We start from the raw sequence: 18796 nt of genomic DNA, 5'->3' as shown, positions 1-18796 counted from the left end.
TCGCGGACGCCTCTAGGTTCCCGTTCCACCGTTCCAGCCTTTTTAGACATGCGCACTCGAAACCCTGGCGCGCGCAGGTCACTGCGCATGTGCGTTGCCAGGGGTAACGCAGGTAGACAAAGTGGCTGGCTGAGAGAGGCCTGTTGCTGAGGCGGGGAGGAGGGGCCCGAGTCTTCAGGGAAACCGCGATGAGGGCTGTGTTGACGTGGAGAGATAAAGTCGAACAGTGGTGAGGAGCGGGGCTGTCCGGGAGGAGCGGGAGGCCCCGGCCCTCGGGGATGGCGGGCGCCTTGGCGTGAATCCCGGTGGTTGCCAAGGGCAACGGGCCTGCGGGCTGGGCTGAGGACCCTGAGCCCCGGGTCTGGGCGACTCCAAGGTCGCCCTCCCACCCCTTTGCAGATGCAGAAACTGAGGCCTGGAGTGGGAGCGAGGGGATGCACCACGTATGAGGTAGCGGCCTTTGGAGGCGGCTTCACACGTCCTCACAATCTTATCTTGTTGCCTTACTCAGAAATCCATCCTGGGCTCCTCGGTGTTTTCCCAACTTGACAACTTTTTGCCACATCCACGTGTTGTCTATAGTCTTGTTTGTTTTTTCTCAAAATTGTCTGACTTATTTTTCTTTAAATATGATTTTACGTTCTACAGGAACCCTTATTACTCCGTATATGAAAACCGGTAGCAATCGCTGTAAATGTAAGATAACTGTAGGACTTAAGGCAGGGAGAAACAAAAGGTTAACAAGTTGTACCTAGATACTGTTGCTAGGGAACCTTTGAGCCTCAGGGGTACTGTCTTTAAAGCTGGAGATTTAGCAAGTGTGGTCGGAGAGGTGCTTGAGATGAATAGCATCAAACCAAGACTTTGTCCCGTGTCTTGTTAGAAGGTTTGAAAGAGTCTCGAAAGAGAATGACTGTCTCACTTTATGATTCACTATTGTTTAATGTTCTGTTCGTTTTTATCACCTAAATTCATCATTTTATCACCTAAACCATCGTTGAGTGGCTCTGTGAAGACCTACAAGACCTTCTAGAACTAACATCCAAAAAAGATACCCTTTCATTACAGGGGACTGGAATGCAAAAGTAGGAAGTCAAGAGATACCTGGAGTAACAGGCAAATTTGGCCTTGGAGTACAAAACAAAGCAGGTCAAATGATAACAGAGTTTTGCCAAGAGAATGCACTGGTCATAACAAACACCCTCTTCCATCAACACAAGAGAAGACTCTACACATGGACATCACCAGATGGTCAATACCAAAATCAGATTGATTATATTCTTTGTGACCAAAGATGTAGAAGCTCTATATAGTCAGCAAAAACAAGACCAAGACATTACTTGGCCAACAAAAGTCCTTCTAGTAAAATCTATGGTTTTTCCAGTAGTCATCTATGGATGTGAAAGTTGGTCTATGAAGAAACCTGAACGCCGAAGAATTGATGTTTTTGAACCGTGGTGTTGGAGGAGACTCTTGAGAGTCCCCTGGACTCCAAGAAGATCCAACCAGTCCATCCTAAAGGAGATCAGTCCTGAATATTCATTGGAAGGACTGATGTTGAAGCTGAAACTCAAATACTTTGGCCACCTGATGCAAAGAACTGACTCATTGGTAAAGACCCTGATGCTGGGAAAGATTGAAGGCAGGAGGAGAAGGGGACGACAGAGGATGAGATGGTTGGATGACATCACCAACTCTATGGACATGAGTTTGAGCAAGCTCCGGGAGTTGGTGAAGGACAGGGAAGCCTGGCGTACTGCAGCCCATGGGGTAGCAGAATCGGACGTGACTGAACTGAACTGAACTGAAATTCATCATATAAGGTTGCATTTGGGGGAATACTGATTTACTGGGGAGTTTTCCACAGCCTGACTTTCAAAATCTTCCTTCATGATCTTTCCAGCTTCATTGTGAAGCCTCTGTTTTGGCTTCTGGAACAGGGCCATTCCCCCTCTGTCTTTTCTTAGGCCTCTCTGTGTGAGGAAAGCATGCCTTCATCTCACAGTGAAGTCCTGAACGTCCTTAAGGCTCCCTTTGGAAGCAGTTGCTCTCTTTGTACTCTGTACCAGTAATAGCTAATGCTCACTCTGTGCCAAGCGCTGGTTAAGAACTTCATATTTTTTATCTCATCGTCACTTCACAACAACCCGCTGACATAGGTACTGTACTTATTTCCGTTTTACAAAGGAGGCGACTGAAGCACACAGAGGGTAAATAATTTGTCAAGGTCACACAGTAAGTGATGGAGGTTGTTTTCTGGCTCACTCCAGAGCCAATGCTCTTAGCCACTAATTCATTATTCCCAGTGTTCCAGGGAACAGCAGGCTGAAATGCCTTTAGGAGTCAAGCAGGCAACAGAAGTAGGAGATGTTTATTTATATCTTAAACACAAGGAATTGTCTGTTTTCGGTAGGGGTATTTCTCTTTTCTGTACTGCTCTTTTCTTAAAACGTATAGCCTTTCTACTGTATCTTTCACTTCTACTTTTTAAGAGATTTGAGTTAAAAAATTTTTTTTAACTTAATCTTTTAACTCTGTTATAAAAGTGCTCATAGCACAAGCTGCTGATAGCTAGCAACTGAGCACTGGATTTGAATTTGGGCTCTAACTGCATTGAGTGCATGCTCAGTCCACTCAGTAGCTGTGTATTTTCAAGCAGGTTAGTTAATGTTTTTTTACCTGTTTTCTCATGTGTGAAACAGATATAGGGTTGTTATGAAAATTAAGGAAGTTAACATGTGTAAAGCATTTAAACTGTACTTTGCACACACGTAAATAAATGTGCTTAATAAATATCAGTCACTGTTTTTAAAGTACTGAGAGCAGCCAAAATTTGTTAAAATTGATAGTAACTCTGGAGAGTGGAAGGAGGGCTAGCACAGACTCTAGAGTCAGACCTGAGTTAAAATTCTGGCCCTTTCACTGCTGACTGTGTGATGCTGGGCAAGATACTTGACCTCCCTGAGCTGAGGCGCCCTCAAGTGAAAGTGCAAGCGTTAGTTGCTCGGTTGTGTCCAATTCTTTGCGACCCCATGGACTGTAGCCCATCAGGCTGCTCCGTCCATGGAATTCTCCAGACAAGAATACTGGGGTGGGTTGCCATTTCCTTCTCCAGAGGCTCTTCCCAACCCAGGGATCAAACCTGGGTGTCCTGCATTGCAGGCAGATTCTTTTCCACTAGCGCCACCTGTAGTCGAGTAGTAATTCTTACCTCACAGAATTGTGAGGACGCCATAAAATAATGCATTTGAAGAGATAAACATGAGGTGTCTCTATGGTAAATGCTCTTAAGTAGTTACCAGAGTGTTTTGTTTGTGTGTTTTTGGCCACACCTTGAGGCTTGCGGGATCTTAGTTCCCTCTGCTTAGTCCCTCAGTCGTGTCTGACTCTTTGCGACCCTTTGGACTGTAGCCCTCCAGGCTCCTCTGTCCGTGGGGTTTTCCAGGCAAGTATACTGGAGTGGGGACTTTCCCAACCCAGGGATTGAATCTGTGTCTCCTGCACTGCAAGCGGATTCTTTACTGGCTGCGCTGGTTCCCTGCTTGCTGTTGTTCATTCACTAAGTCGTGTCTGACTCTTAGAGATCCCATGGACTGCAGCACGCCAGGCTTCCCTGTCCTTTACTATCTTCTGGAAAAGTGAAAGTGAAGTCACTCAGTTGTGTCCCACTCTTTGTGACCCCATGGACTGTAGCCTGCCAAACTCCTCCACCCATGGGATTTTCCAGGCAAGAATACTGGAGTGGGTCGCCATTTCCTTCTCCAGGGGATCATCCTGAACCAGGGATCGAACCCTGGTCTCCTGCACCACAGGCAGACTCTTTACTGTCTGAGCCACCAGGGAAGCCCTCACTGTCTTCTGGAGTTTACGCAAACTCATGTCCTTTGATTCGGTGATGCCATCCAACCATCTCATCCTCTGTTGCCCGCTTCTCCTCCTGCCCTTAATCAGAGACTAAGGGATCAAGCCCATGCCCTTGGCAATAAAATCTCTGTCTTAACACTGGGGAATTCCCCAAGGTGTCTAGTTTTTGGTCCCTCACAGGTGCCAGGTTAATTTACCCCACGCTTAGCTTTTACAGTAGGCCATCACGGCAGTGCTGTCTGACACAGTCTTCCTAGGGTCACTGGAACTAGTAAAGTCGCTGCCTGGAGGCATTTGAGAATCTTTGTCATATGGCTGCAGTCTGTTTTCTCTGGCCTTATTCCTTGTTCCCTGTCGCCCTGCACTGGCCACGTTTCAGTCAAATTAGGTTTGCGTGTTTGCTCTTCCCGCCGTCCCGTCTTTGCTTGGTTTTCTCTGCCTGAAATGCTGCGCTTGCCCAGTCTCCCCCTGCCTGTCTCGAAAGCCCTGCCTTTTTCACAGGTTGTGTTCTTTGTGAAGCTTTTTCTGATCCTCTTCAAACCAGAATACTCTGTCTTCCTGCTTGGAATCCCACAATATATGCTTTAATGTATCTCCTAAAGCCTTTATCACAGTATTATTCTACACTCCATCCAATCTAAGAGGTCACTGTTTGTAAAATATTATTTTCTGTATGATTTAAGAGAGCAAAGTATGCTGCCAACTAAACTGACACATTATCAGTTATAAGACGCATCCCAGCATCAGAAATGTTCAAATGTGAAAAAAAATGTGTGCTTTAGACTTAATGACACGTGGTTCTTTGTGAGTGTGTCTGAGCCTTGCCTTCCTACAGGGTGGTCATTTCATGACGGCAGGGAGGGACTGATTTTGTCATCTTGTAGCTGTTAGTTCTTAACATGGAAGAGGCACTTGATAAACATCGGATTATTTGGAGGAAGTAATGATATTTTAGTAAATGACCTGTGGATTTTCTGGCCCTCACACACTTTGTTTGTGTAGCCTTTATGGTTTCATGATGAGATAGTGCCCCCCACCGTTGACCCTTTGAATTGAGTCTGGCGTCTGGCTTCTGGACAAGTGGTAAGTGGAATACAACCCTAGCTGCCAAGTGAATTGCGATGGAAGGTGTGGTGATTGAATGGAATTTGCAACCGAACGCAATTCTTAGCTATTATTTTTCTTCCTCCTACACAAGCCGTGCTTTGTAATGGACATAACATTTGCTTTCCTGGCCGTTAGCCGGCCTCGTCATTTTGGCTGCTAATTGTCCCTTTGCCTTGTCTTGTCTCCTGTTTAGTGTATATGACCTCGCGTTCAAGCCCGATGGAACCCAGCTGATTGTGGCTGCGGGAAACAGATTACTGGTAGGATTTTGTCTGTTTCCTTTTTAAGTGCTTTTTTCCTCTGTCCCTCGTGTAAGTGCTCTGAAATTTGACCCGGTTTTTAAGATAAAAAAGGCAAGGGCGGAAAAACCAGTCATTACTTTTTAATAGGGAAGGAAATGGGCTATTTAAAACAGGTAGGTAAACTGTCTATCAGCTAGGAACCTGTGAACAATACCTCCTTTGGAGTCATTAATCTTTCACATTTTACTTTGAGACACCCATGAACGAGTTGAAAAATAATTAATCAAAATGCCTTTGAAACGGAGCCATTTGTCAGTTCATATTTGTGTCGCCCTGAAAAATTCAAACAACAGGACTCAAGGGGCTCCCTCCATGAAAAGCCAGACAGCCTGACCCCAATTTTAGGCACAGGCCCTTCCTAAAGAGTTCCATATGGATGTTGTCCTATTTTTCGTATTCTCAAAGAATATAAGCTCCCACTGGAAGCTGTCCCAGTGTATAAAAGTCGTTTTCAGAGAACACTTTATGTTTGACCTGAGAACCTTTGCCTGCTCGCCCCTTCCTCCTGCGTAAGTCCACTTCCTCTCGCTCTGTCGTCTCTAGATGTGCAGACAGCCTGCTTTCCACTGTCCGCGGGAAACCACATAATCTTAAAGCCCTGAGTCAGTTGTTCCACAGACTTCTTCTCCAGGGTAAACAGTCCAAATCCTTTTAGGTTTTTCCAATAGGTTATCTTCTCCAACACAGATCCTTTCTGGAGGGTCTTGCCTTTATTTCCCAGACGGTGGGTTTTTTTCAATCTCCACAAAATTTATAGATGTCACACAGCTGTAAAATTCTACGTCCATGTTACAGCTGGGCTTTAGAACACTCCCTCCCACTTGCAGACCCTGAGCCCAGGTCTGTGACTCTCAGACTCGCGGTAGCAAGTGTGAAATGCCTCTCTGTGATGTCAGCAGTAGGGGCAGGGTTGCACTGGTATGTCTTCCTGCTTGCACTGGGCTCTTTGTGCTGGCTTTCTCTGGGAGGGTCTAGCTTGATTGGTCACAGATCCAGATTCACGCAGGGGAGTGAATTTTGCAGGGAAGTTCCACGGACTGAACTTTTGTTTCTCGAGCATTAATGGTTTTGTTAATGAAAACTTTTGTTTCTCGAACATTCCCAGCCACATAACATGCAGAATCTTGGCCTCTACTTGTTGGGTTTCCCAACTTTCACAGCCAGTCTGGTTTCTCGGTGTAGTTTTTACTTGGTACAAACTGAGAATTTTGACACATGTTTTGTTATGAAAATAAAAATAGCGGCAGCGACCTGCAGGAATTCTGACTCATGGATGCCACGTGGGTAACCTGTAATTTCGTCTCTTCTTTGCCAGGTTTATGACACATCTGACGGCACCTTGCTTCAGCCCCTAAAAGGACACAAGGACACGGTATACTGCGTGGCATACGCGAAGGATGGTAAGCGGCTGCTCGGCTTCAGTCTCTGTCACGGCCTCACAGCCGCTCGTCTCTCTCCTTGCCTGTGCCCACATCATTAGTGAGCTCAAGCACCACTTCCAGTTTCGGAAGACAGTCAGTCTCTTAGACTTCAGTCATTCAGCTTAATTCAGTCACTTAAGTATTTATTGAGGCCCGTCTGTGGGCCAAGTATTGTTCTAGCTGCTTGAGATACTTCAGAGACCAAAACAAAGATCCCTGCCCTTGTGGGACTCATGTCTATGTTGTGGGAGGGGAAGGGGAGAGAGTATGAGGAAAGGCATACAATGAATGTACTCAATAAGTAGATTAAACAGTACGCTGGAAGGTGGTGAGTGTTAGGAAGAAGAAAAGGGCACAATAAGAGGGCTTGAGAGTGCTGGGCGGCTCAGGGCACTGGGTGCAGGATGGGGCAGAGGAGTCAGGATGGCTTGTCGAGATGGGGACCAGCAAGCAAAAATTGAAGGTGGGGAGCTAGGGAAGTAAGGACAGCTAGTACCAGGGGGAGGGGAGCTCCTCGTAGAGGGAATGGCCGTTGCAGAGGTCCTCGGGTGGTTGTGCCTTCCTGGGGCTGGGACAGAGCATCGGTGGGGAGCAGTAGGGGACGAGGGCAGAGAGGTAACAGGCGTGGGCTGGCTGGTTAACGTGGGCTGCCGCAGGATTTTGATCCTCACTGAAAATGGGGAACCATTTCTCTGAGCAGAGGAGAAATCTGATGTGATTTCTGTTTTAAATACTGGGAACAGCCTGCAGGGGTGCGGGTGGGGGCATCCGGGCAGATTCTACCACACTGGTGTTGGCGGCTCAGGCTCCTGTAGAAGCAGAGCAGGCGGCGGGGAGTGGGTAGAGCTGGGAGGCAGAAGCAGTAGGGTTGGCTGCCAGTTGCATGTGGCGTGTGAAGGAAGGAGTCGGGATGACTCCCAGGTTTTTGACCTGAGGGACTAAAAGGATGGAGTTGCCCTCCACTGAGATGAGGAAGGCTGCAACTTACCGTGAAAGGTCAGGAGCTCAGTTTCGGACACACTGAATTTGGAGACAGTTGATGCTGTAGGGAGGAGAGTGGGAAATGTCGGAGCAGTGTGGTTGAGTGAGAGGAGGAGAGGAGATCCAGGGCAGAGATGGGCATGGCGGGAAGCTGGGGGGTGTCCCTGCAGGTCCTGGCAACGGAATTCTGTCCCATCCTTTCAGTGAAGCAGGGAGCAGCAACATCTGAGAGTGAGGATGGGGAAGGAGGTGTCTGAGAGTTGAGGGCAAAGGAAGAAAGTCAGTCACCACCTGCCCAAGGGGCTGAGTACATGGCCCCAGGAGGTGTCGTGAGACCCCAGCTACCTGAAAGGCCCACCCGAAGCTGGTGATCATGGATTGAAAGTGAACTCAGCGGTGTGATGATGTCTTTTTCTCCTTCACTTAGAGCTGCATAGATACGGGAGGGGCAGAGCAATTGGAGAGGGGGATTTAACCACAGTGGTAGGTTTACAGGCTCCTCTTGAAGATGAAGTGCGAGGGCAGGGGCAGAGGATGTATGCAAATGAGTGATTATCTACATTGACCTTGAACTGTTGCTGAGTCATGAGGGGAGAGAGGACCACAGGGCTGAGGGGCAGTGGAGAGGGAGGTTCTAGTGGACTTGAAAGGTCATTGGAGTTAGGGCACCAGGTGGGGTGAGAAAGAAGAGAGATGGTTGTCACACCAGCTGCGTGAAACTGATGTTGAGAGTTAGAGTAAATCCATGCTTCCCATAGCTGAGTGTCTGTGGGAGGAACATGGGCTTTGGGATAAGACAGTTCCAACCCCAAAAGCTCTGTGAGTTGGAGGTGGTGGTTGACTCTGAGTCTCGACTTCCTCCTGTGTCATGTGGCCCTAGGATTAGAGATGGGCCTCTGTGACCGCTGCTGGGAAGGTGCAGGACCAGGGGCACAAGGTGCGGATGGACCACGGAGATCACTCAGGTTAGATGACGGGCCTCTTTGAGAATCTGATGAAAGCTACAAACCCCTCTCAGAAATGCATCCATTGCATGTGTACGTGCAGTTCCATGCACCCAGTGTTAGCCTGACCTAGTCCATTCTCTCTACCTTGGACCTCCATAGTGGCCGAGAGAAGTCACGCGAGTTTCTGTCACGTGGCAGCAAGTCAGTGGCAGAGACGATGCTGGTTCTTGCCTGATAGTCTGGTGTGCTGTCCCATGTCGTCCTGTTTTTTTTATGTGCCTATTCGAGTTCAAGTTCTCAGTAACACCAGGGGGCGACCTGTGAGGTCTCAGAATTCATAAGTCTAGGGCCTCTGGCCTGTGGCACCGTGAGGCCCTTGGGGATGTCAGAGCAAGCTCTGCGGTCAGGGGCGTTTGTCAGCGTTTTGCAAAGTCCTGCCACACATGTCATCTCACTTGGCCTCCCAGTAGCCTCTGCAGCAGGTGAGGAAGGGGTGAGAAAATAGGCTTGGAGCCCATTCCGGTGTTCTTGCCTGGAGAAGCCCATGGACAGAGGAGCCTGGCAGGCCACGGTCCACAGGATCACAAAGAGTCAGACACGACTGAAGCGACTTAGCATGTTACAGGAGACTTGGCAGAGCCAGGCCTGACGTGGGTCCTCTGACTGCAGAGCCCACATTCTTCCCAGTGCCTTATGCCGCCCCTCGTAACACTCGAGTAGTGATGACGAAGTCCCTCCCCCTTGGATCTAGAAGTAAGGATACACCAAATTATGGTTTTGCTGATTAAAACATGATGACTTTGCTTGTTTCTGATTTCTCCCTTAAGTTTACTAAATAATAAGCAGCCATGACACAGAGGTGTGTAAGAACTAGTTTTTTTCCTTCAAGGAAAGCGATACAAGACGATGTGAGGAGATAATAGTGATAATGGTAGCTGATCTTGTTCAGCATCGATCCCAGGCCAGTTCAGCTCAGTTCAGTCGCTCAGTCGTGTCCGACTCTTTGTGACCCCACGAATCGCAGCACGCCAGGCCTCCCTGGAGTTCACCAACTCCCGGAGTTCACTCAGACTCACATCCATCGAGTCGGTGATGCCATCCAGCCATCTCATCCTCTGTCGTCCCCTTCTCCTGCCCCCAATCCCTCCCAGCATCAGAGTCTTTTCCAATGAGTCAACTCTTCGCATGAGGTGGCCAAAGTACTGGAGCTTCAGCTTCAGCATCATTCCTTCCAAAGAAATCCCAGGGCTGATCTCCTTCAGAATGGACTGGTTGGATATCCTTGCAGTCCCAGGGACTCTCAAGAGTCTTCTCCAACACCACAGTTCAAAAGCATCAATTCTTCGGTGCTCAGCCTTCTTCATACTCCAACTCTCACATCCATACATGACCACAGGAAAAACCAGAGCCTTGACTAGACGAACCTTTGTTGGCAAAGTAATGTCTCTGCTTTTGAATATGCTATCTAGGTTGGTCATAACTTTTCTTCCAAGGAGTAAGCGTCTTTTAATTTCATGGCTACAGTCACCATCTGCAGGAATTTTGGAGCCCCCAAAAATAAAGTCTGACACTGTTTCCCCATCTATTTCCCATGAAGTGGTGGGACCAGATGCCATGATCTTCGTTTTCTGAATGTTGGGTTTTAAGCCAACTTTTTCACTCTCCTCTTTCACTTTCATCAAGAGGCTTTTGAGTTCCTCTTCATTTTCTGCCATAAGGGTGGTGTCATCTGCATATCTGAGGTTCTTGGTATTTCTCCCAGCAATCTTCATTCCAGCTTGTGCTTCTTCCAGCCCAGCGTTTCTCATGAGGTACTCTGCATAGAAGTTAAATAAGCAGGGTGACAATATACAGCCTTGACGTACTCCTTTTCCTATTTGGAACCAGTCTGTTGTTCCATGTCCAGTTCTAACTGTTGCTTCCTGACCTGCACGCAAATTTCTCAAGAGGCAGGTCAGGCGGTCTAGTATTCCCATCTCTTTCAGAAGACCCAGTCCTAAGCACTGTAATCTCATTGCGTCCTCACAACAGCCAAGAGGTAAACACTGTTGTTGCTTCCGCTTTTCCGATGAGGAAACGAGGGCCTGGGGATGCTCAGTGGCTCCTGGCGCTCCCGCAGCTGGCGGGTGACGTCATGGGGAATTCCCGCTCAGACTGAGCCCGGAGCCCACTCTCTCCCTGCCCTGCTGCCTGCTGGGGTGGGGGAGCAGTGACAGGAAGAAGAAACAAGAGCAGCTTCTCTGGCTTAGTGTTTGCAGCGGTGCCACCCAGCCACAGCAGTGTGAGAATGAAAGCCTAACCTGGCCTCATTTGCTTGAAGCCTTTCCTTGGGACAGAGAGCAGGGTCTTAATGTGGCCCTGAAGCCCCAAGAGATCCCGCTACCACCCACCTCGCCCTTTGCCCGTGATGTTCCAGGCTCGCTACTCTCAGCCCTCCAGATGTGCATTGTTTTCCTGCCTCAGGGCCTTTGCACATCTGTTCGACCCATATGGATGGGCCTTTCTGCTCTCTTTGCACCTGACTAAGCTTTGCTCAACCTTCAGGTCTTTTTTGTTTGTTTTTCCTAATAATTCTGTTTATTTATTTTTGTCTTTGTTGCCCTGTAGGCTTAGTTGCCCTGTGGCATGTGAGATCTTCCCAGATCAGGGATTGAACCCATGTCTCCTGCATTGCAGGCAGATTCTTATTCAGTGAACCATCAGGGAAGCCCTCAGCCTTCAGGTCTTAATGAATGATCCGGTTCTCAGAGAAACCTCCATCACCGAAATGAGGTCCACATGTATTCTCTTTCATAGAGCTGCTTTTCTTTTCTCTCCACATTGTGTTTGAATTGGATTAATTTAATTTAATGCCTGCTTTACCCACCAGACAGACTCTGTGAAGGTAGGGATCACGTATGCTTTAATCATGACTTAATTCTGAGCATAGGACGTGATGCTGGCTTGCAGCAGGCCCTCCATACATCTCCGTTAGTTTCAGACAGAACTGGAAATGAACCCAAACTTCCTGACTCCAAAGTGCTGCCACCAGCACTGATAAGAAGGGTTGCAGAAGCAACTGATACTTCCTCGGGACCTGAAAGAAGCAGCTTTTCTAAGAAATACTGTCTGCAAAATGCCGGCCTGAAGACAAGTGAAATTTATTTTCTTTTTAAAAACACTTTCAGGCAAACGCTTTGCTTCTGGATCAGCTGACAAAAGCGTAATAATCTGGACGTCAAAACTGGAAGGCATTCTGAAGTACACGTAAGTGATCGTTTATGTGCACGGTGTTATTAGTTGGCCTCTTACTGAGGGACTGAGCACAAGCCCCTTAGAAAAGAAGTCAGGAAGGACTTTTTTCCATGCAAGCGAAGTTCAGTTGTGGGGCTGTGTGCTGAGAAGGTCGGGAAGTGAGTGAGGGAGTCTGGAGCTCTGCTGGCTCGGCCAGCACTGGCTGGTGTTTCCATGTAGCTCAGTTTAGTTTGTCTGATGTCACACGTTCTTCCCCACCCCCATCCCCCTCCAGTGTCCCCACCTCAGGGAAGAGCCTCACATCCACCCGGGGTGGCCAGCCCAAAACTTGGGCTCCGTGTGCTCCAGGCCCCTGTCCGTGCCGAGTCTCTGCTCATCCCCTGCAGATCTCAGACGCAGCTTCTTCTGCGAAGCCTCCCTGCCCCTCTAGCCTCGGTCGGGTCTCCTTCATGGCGTTTCTCACAGCTGTACTTTTATTTTGGGGGTGCTGTGTGGCATGCGGGATCTTAGTTCCCTGACCAGGGATCCAGCCCGTGCCCCCTGCAGTGGAAGCGTGGAGTCCTAACCACTGGACCGCCAGGGAGGCCCCTCACAGCTGTAGTTTTACATTCACTCTGATGGCTGATAGATCCCTCCCTTCAGCCTGGAAGCTCCATGGGGGCAGACACTGCCTGTGTTTTGTTCACCGTGTGTCTCTGGTGCCTGGCGCCTTGCCCGGCCCATTGTAGGTACTCGACAAATGATGGTTTTCTTTTGAATTGTGGTGAAATACACATAACATGCAATTTGCCATCCTGAGCATTTTTAAGTGTGCAGGTCAGTAGTACACCCATGTTGCTGTGCAGCGAACCTCTGGGCCTCTCTTCATCTCGCAAAACTGAAACTCCTCACCTAAAAACAACCACCTCCAGCCCCCTCCCCAGCCCTAGGCACCACAGTTCTACTCTCTATGAATCTGACTTGTCTGGGTGCCTCATATACGTGGAATCCTACAGTATTTGTTCCTTTGTGACCGGTTCATTTCACCGAGTGTAACGTCCTCAAGGTTTATCTGTGTTGTAGCATGTGTCAGAATTCCCGTACGTTTTAATGCTGAATGACATCCTAGTGTGTCTACAGACCATATTTTGTTTATCCATTCATCTGTTGCTGATGGGCCTTTGGGTTGCTTCCACCTCTTGGCTGGTTGGAATAGTGCTGCTGTGAACATGTGTGTACAGATCAACATTTGGATGAATGAATAGATGAATGAAGGAGGTCACAGGTGAAGTGTGGCTCACACGTGGGGTAAACCTGAAGCCGAGGTGCCACATGTGGGGCCGACTCCCTCAGCCGTCACGGTCATCTCAGGTGTTTCCAGGTCTTGGTCTATAATAGTGTCTTCATTGTACCTCCCTCCTGTGAGAATGAATGTATTTCCAGGCCTCCACAAAGCGTAAGAGGAATGGCCATTAATACGGTGCTTCCAGTGCGCCAGTCTGGGTGCTTTCCATCATCCTCTTACCAGCTGACACACCAGAGCTGTGCAGTGCGTTTATCTTGGAGGAGGTGGCCAGTCTGGTGGGTGGTAACATGTGGAGAGGAAAATGGTGGCTGAGAGGCAAGCCAGGAGGGGCGTATTCACCCCTGTGCTTTTCACTGGTCACTTGCAGCAGAGCTCGCGATGCGGAGTTAGAGAGGCTGTCTGTGGGCCCGTCATTGCAGGCTTCTGCTGGAGCCACTGAAGTGTTTGTGGTCTGCCGTGTAATCATCTCCAGTTGTTTACTTCCCAGGCACAATGACTCCATCCAGTGTGTCTCCTACAACCCCATCACCCACCAGCTGGCATCCTGTTCCTCCAGCGACATCGGTAGGTTCGGGTTCCCAGCGTCTCGTCCTGGAATGACTGGAAATTGGCAAAAAGTGCTGAAATCCATCCAGAATGTGGTGGCGAGTCAGTGCGCCTTCTTCTCCCTTCACTGGCTGAGGGGAGGCTGAGAATTCTCCTTTAAATTGTGTAGGAACCAAGGGAGTGAAAATGAGGCCATTGAGTCTGGTCAGAAATGGGTGGGTAAGACGGCGATTTGGGAGAAGGCCCTGGGAAGGGAGGTGGGGAGAGCCCCGGCGTGACTGGTGTTGCTGCCTCTGAGAGGGGACAGTCCAGTTGTCCCCACCTCCGTGTCCCCCAGCACCCGTGTGCAGCGTGTCCCCCTTTACTCATTCCGTGGTTGTGGCTGTCTTCCCCAAGGAGCACACCCGCCCGACACACGGCACTGGTGGGGTCCCGGCACAGAGCGGAGGCCGGGAGAGCGGGTGGAGGCCTGCAGGCTCCCTGTTCAAGGTCCAGACTGGCTTTCAGTTCATTGGTTCTGTTTTCCTTGCTGGGAGACAGTGGGTACACAGAGCAGAACTCGAGATCTGACTCCTCTGTTTCCCTCCCCGACCTAAAGTGAACATGTTCCTTCTGTCCACTGATAGAGTTCAGAGGTTCAAAAGAGAGGATGTGATTGAAAGCACGTTGTGTACATAAAAGGGGAAGGGACTGTCAGTGATGAAAAATATAGTATTTTCTCCATGTGAGGCACTGGTCTGGGTGCTTACTTCTGGGGTGAAAAAGACAAAGTAGAAATCCTCCCCTCAAAGAGCTTGTGGTCGGGGGCAGGTAGGGAGGTCGAATTTGTAAAAATGCTCTGTGAAGTAATAATGTTTGTTGAGCGTTTGTGATGTAGTGGGCGCTGTGTGTGTGTGTGTGTGTGTGTGTGTGTGCTCAGTCGCTAAGTCATGTCTGACTCTTTGCCACTGCATGGACTGTAGCCCGCCAGGCTCCTCTGTCCATAGGATTGTCCAGGCAAGAAAATGGGAGTGGGTTGCCTTTTCCTCCAGGGGATCTTCCTGACCCAGGGATCGAACTTGCATCTCTTACATCTCCAGCATTGGCAGGCAGATTCTTTACCACCGAGCCTCCAGGGAAGGCCGGTAGGCACTGTGCCAAGGGTTAAATGAATTCCTGGGTGAGCTCTGTGACAACCGTGGAGGTCAGGTAGCATTCTCAGCCTTGCTGTGCCGATGAAACAGAACTGGGGCTCGGAGTGGTCCAGTGACGTGCCTGAGGTCACCCCGCGGGTAAGGGATGGACCCAGGCCACGCGATTGCATCGAGCACCTGCTCCGGACAGCACTCCCGAGAGGCCCTCGAGGGTGCGGTGGAGGGGAGACGGCTCGAGCACAGGCAGAAATGCTGGAGGAGGCCTTCCAGTGCCAGAGACAGGGGAGGCAAATTGTTGGATGTTGCATCTTGCCCTGCAAATGTATTTCTGCCTTAGATTTTCCTTCTTGGCCATGTTTCATGGCCCAGACCCAGAGCAGAATTTGGTGTTGTTGCCCAGACATAGACCTGTTGTGCAGCACTGAGTCAGTGGCAGGAGGGAGCAAGTCAAAGGCGACCAGTATGCTGGGGACAGGGCATGGCCCAGAAAGGCCGGGGAGTGGAGGCTGGATTTTCAGGAGGCATCTTTCATTACTTTGACCACTAAGTTGTATCCTGGTTACAGTGTAATAATTATGAAAGTTGCATTTCTTTGAGTTAAACCCCTGAAAGGTTGGCTAGAAATTCACCAATGTATCTTCCTCTCCTTTTTTCTTTTGAAGTAGTTATAGATTCACAATAAGTTGCAGTAGTTATAGATTCACAGAGAGTTGCAGAGATAGTAGAGAGGTCTCAGGGACCCTTCCTCCTCTCTCCCCGTGGATACGCCTCACGTAACTGTCGTACCCGATCACAGTCAGGAGGCTGGCCTGGCACAGTGGGTGCGTATAGTTGTGTCATGTCATCACCTGTGTCGATGCCCGTCGCTGCAGACATACTCCTTTATCATCACCTCCCCCATCTCCTGTGGGCTTCCCAGGTGCCACTAGTGGTAAAGAACCCGCCTGCCAATGCAGGAGACATAGGAGACTCCAGTTCAATCCCTGGGTCAGGAAGATCCCCTGGAGGAGGAAATGGCACTCCTGTATTCATGCCTGGAAAATTCCATGGATAGAGGAGCCTGGTGGACTGCAATCCAGGGGGTCACAGAGAGTAGAACATAACTGAGTGACTAACACTTTCTTTCCCCCATCTATTATAGCTAACTCCTTGTGCCTGGTAACCATTAATCTGTTCTCCATCTCTATATAAGATGGGCTCATACAGCATATGACCTTTTGAGATTGACTTTTTAAACTCTGCATGAAACGCTGGAGATCCATCTGAGTTGTAGCGTGTGTCAATAGCTTGTTCCTCTTTGTTGTTGAGTAATAGTCCAGCCACCGATGCAATGGACATGAACTTGGGCAAACTTTGGGAGATGGTGAGGGACAGAGAGGCCTGGCCTGCTGGAGTCTGTGGGGTCACAAAGAATCGGACACGACTTAGTGACTGAACAACAACATAGTCCAGCCAGTCTCTCTCATATTATTTTGCATTGAAGGCTTATGGTCTCCTGAGCAGAAGTCGGTCTCTAAGCACAAATCCAGCAGCAAGATAACCTGCTGCAGGTAAGTTAAGGGGCAGCTCTGAGGGTGGTTTTCTGTTCCCCTGCTCTTCAAACAGACTCAGAATGTGGTTAGTTCACACAGTAGAGCAGGTCGTATGCTTCCTAGTTGGTCTGGCCCCCATGTTTCCTCTTTTCTTCTCTCGTGGTCTCCTTGATGGGAAGAACCCATGTCTTTGATCGTGGAGTGAAAGAGCACTGCAGGTGGCTTCTGGGCAGCGGTCTAGCAGCCCGCGTCCCAGCCTCAGGCTGTGCTCAGGGCAGCTCGGGATGTGAAGCCGGCCTTGTCCAGGCGGCACAGCTGGAGGAAGCACAGGCTTTGACGTTAGATCTGGGTTCAGATCCAGGTTCAGCAGCTGACAGGCTCTGTGACCTCAGGAGGTTCCTAATGTGACAAATGGGGATTAAGATGCTAAAAAGAAAAGAAACTATACTAAAAAGAAATCTGATGTTTGCAGTAACATGTAACACTTCAATATATGGAGTCATTCACTCACAGTTTTAATTTAAACTACAGTAAGTGCTTTTTCCAAGCATCAGGATATTCTCATTTTAGAACAGAGTGGAGGTTTTTAATGAAGGAAAAGAATCAGTTGTTTGGAAAACATAGAAAAATGACAAATATATTTCCATTTTGTATGTAGAAAAAAAAAAAAGATGCTGTGTTGATGGGGCTGTTGTGAAATGCACACAAGGTAGTGAGTTGAAAGCAAGCAGCTCCTGCAGATGGTAGACGCTCTCAAAGGGTGGCTGTGCTTGCCGAGCAGCTTCTCGGCGCAGCCTCCCTTTCGTTCAGCAGCTGGTAGGCACCTGCTCGGGAGACTGGCAGTGACCGAGATGCAGGTCCTGTGCTCAGGGGGCTCTGGGGGTGGGAGGAGGCTGACATGGAGAGCAGGGAGTAGGGCGGCCCTGCCAGCGGTGCAAGCAGAGCTCAGGGCCCTTGTGGCGGTGCCGACAGAGACCGTGGGTGCCGAGAGGAAGGTGTTCCCGCCTTCATGTCTCGCCCTCCACTCTGGGAAGCAGTGGGACCCCCAGTGTGGCCCTGTGATTTTTGCATCAGGGCCCAGGTACACGTGGCTGTTGCTGCCTCATCAGGCCGTCTGAAGCAGGGCCCCACCCTCACAGCGTTTACCTGCCGTGTTCCCTTTCCCCTCCCCACGCCCTCTGGCGGTTGTCTGAACAGCTGGACAAACGACGGGCAGTACCTGGCTCTGGGGATGTTCAACGGGGTTGTCAGCATCCGCAACAAGAACGGCGAGGAGAAGGTGAAGATCGAGCGGCCGGGGGGCTCCCTCTCCCCCATCTGGTCCATCAGCTGGAACCCGTCCAGGTGACCGCACCGCCACCCTCCTCCACTCCTCCTCGGTCAGGAGCTCTAGGAAGCCCTTCCTCAGGTGCTGGGTTCTTTGTCTCCTCACGAAGGCTCCCTGATTCAAAGGCTTCTCACCCATGTGACTGATCCATTTTGGAACCTGTTCTTGTTTCAGTGGAATTTTTAAAGAGCCCATCTTGAGTTTTGGAATGCATCCCAGAAATGTAGCTGAGCAGATGAGCTATCTAGGCCAGCCCAGAGTGTGTGTGCATGTGTGTGTGTGTGTGTGTGTGTGTGTGACAGAGAGAGTGTGTATGCATGTGACACAGGAGAGCCACTTCCTTATGAATCAGTAGCTCACCTCTGTGCCGTGGCTTTATTTTGGTCTTTTCCCCTTTTCAGTTCTTCCCTCCAAGTCTGAACAGAACATAGGCTTTTTCATGAGCCCTTTTTGCTTTTCATGAGCCTTTTTTGCTGCCCTTGGCCCCCAAAACATCAGTATTAAGTATAAATATCCCCAAAGCCTACAGTTCCACAAACAATTGGCATCTACCTTCTCCAGCCTTACGCACATTTTTTTACTGTGCTGATGTGACTTTGATGGGGCGCTAATAGCTTTAGATCTGCTTGTATAATCCTGTAACATTATTAAGCCACCACCATTCCCCATAGAGTCCTCTGAAGGTAAAGGACTTAATTGTTTACCAACTCAATGTCATTTTAAAGGTGGGACCTACTTGATTTAGAAGTCTGTTTAATCTCACGGCCTTTCTGACATCAGATGATTACGCTTCTTCTTGAATACTTTGGTCCACCCCACGGCTGTGGCATGCATGTCTGATGCCTTCAGAGCCCATTAGCCTACCCCAGAGTTCCTGCTGTTTGCTTTTTGCGGCCACAGATGATTCTGTGGCTTCGGGGGCCCATTTTTAATTCATGAGATGCAGGATGCCTGGTCTGCCTGGTTGCTGTCCTCTTCCGGGCAAGGGGCAGGGGCTCCTTGACAGGTCTTGAAATTAATAACCCTAGTGCAGTTGTAGGCAATGCGATTGAAGAACCCCTTACCGTCTGCAGCCGATGGGAGAATTTCTGGATGAACATAGAGATCGAGGATTCCG

At 49.3% G+C, this 18796-nt stretch overlaps 1 protein-coding gene across 1 annotated transcript in view; it reads left to right on the top strand.

Annotated features, from left to right (window-relative positions):
- The first annotated feature begins 77 nt into the window (after positions 1 to 77).
- IFT122 (intraflagellar transport 122) overlaps positions 78 to 18796 on the top strand; it is a 66327-nt gene continuing 47608 nt past the window's right edge. Inside the window, exons 1-7 of the mRNA XM_055557752.1 lie at positions 78 to 229; positions 5165 to 5231; positions 6589 to 6673; positions 11790 to 11868; positions 13629 to 13705; positions 16304 to 16370; positions 17550 to 17696. Coding sequence (XP_055413727.1) covers positions 189 to 229; positions 5165 to 5231; positions 6589 to 6673; positions 11790 to 11868; positions 13629 to 13705; positions 16304 to 16370; positions 17550 to 17696 — 563 coding nt within the window. The 5' untranslated portion in view covers positions 78 to 188. The remainder of the gene's footprint in view (positions 230 to 5164; positions 5232 to 6588; positions 6674 to 11789; positions 11869 to 13628; positions 13706 to 16303; positions 16371 to 17549; positions 17697 to 18796) is intronic.

Source organism: Bubalus kerabau, chromosome 20, assembly GCF_029407905.1.
Source record: "Bubalus kerabau isolate K-KA32 ecotype Philippines breed swamp buffalo chromosome 20, PCC_UOA_SB_1v2, whole genome shotgun sequence".
NCBI lineage: Eukaryota > Metazoa > Chordata > Mammalia > Artiodactyla > Bovidae > Bubalus > Bubalus kerabau.
The sequence above is the reverse complement of the archived record's forward strand: the minus strand, read 5'-3'. Positions and strand labels throughout refer to the sequence as shown.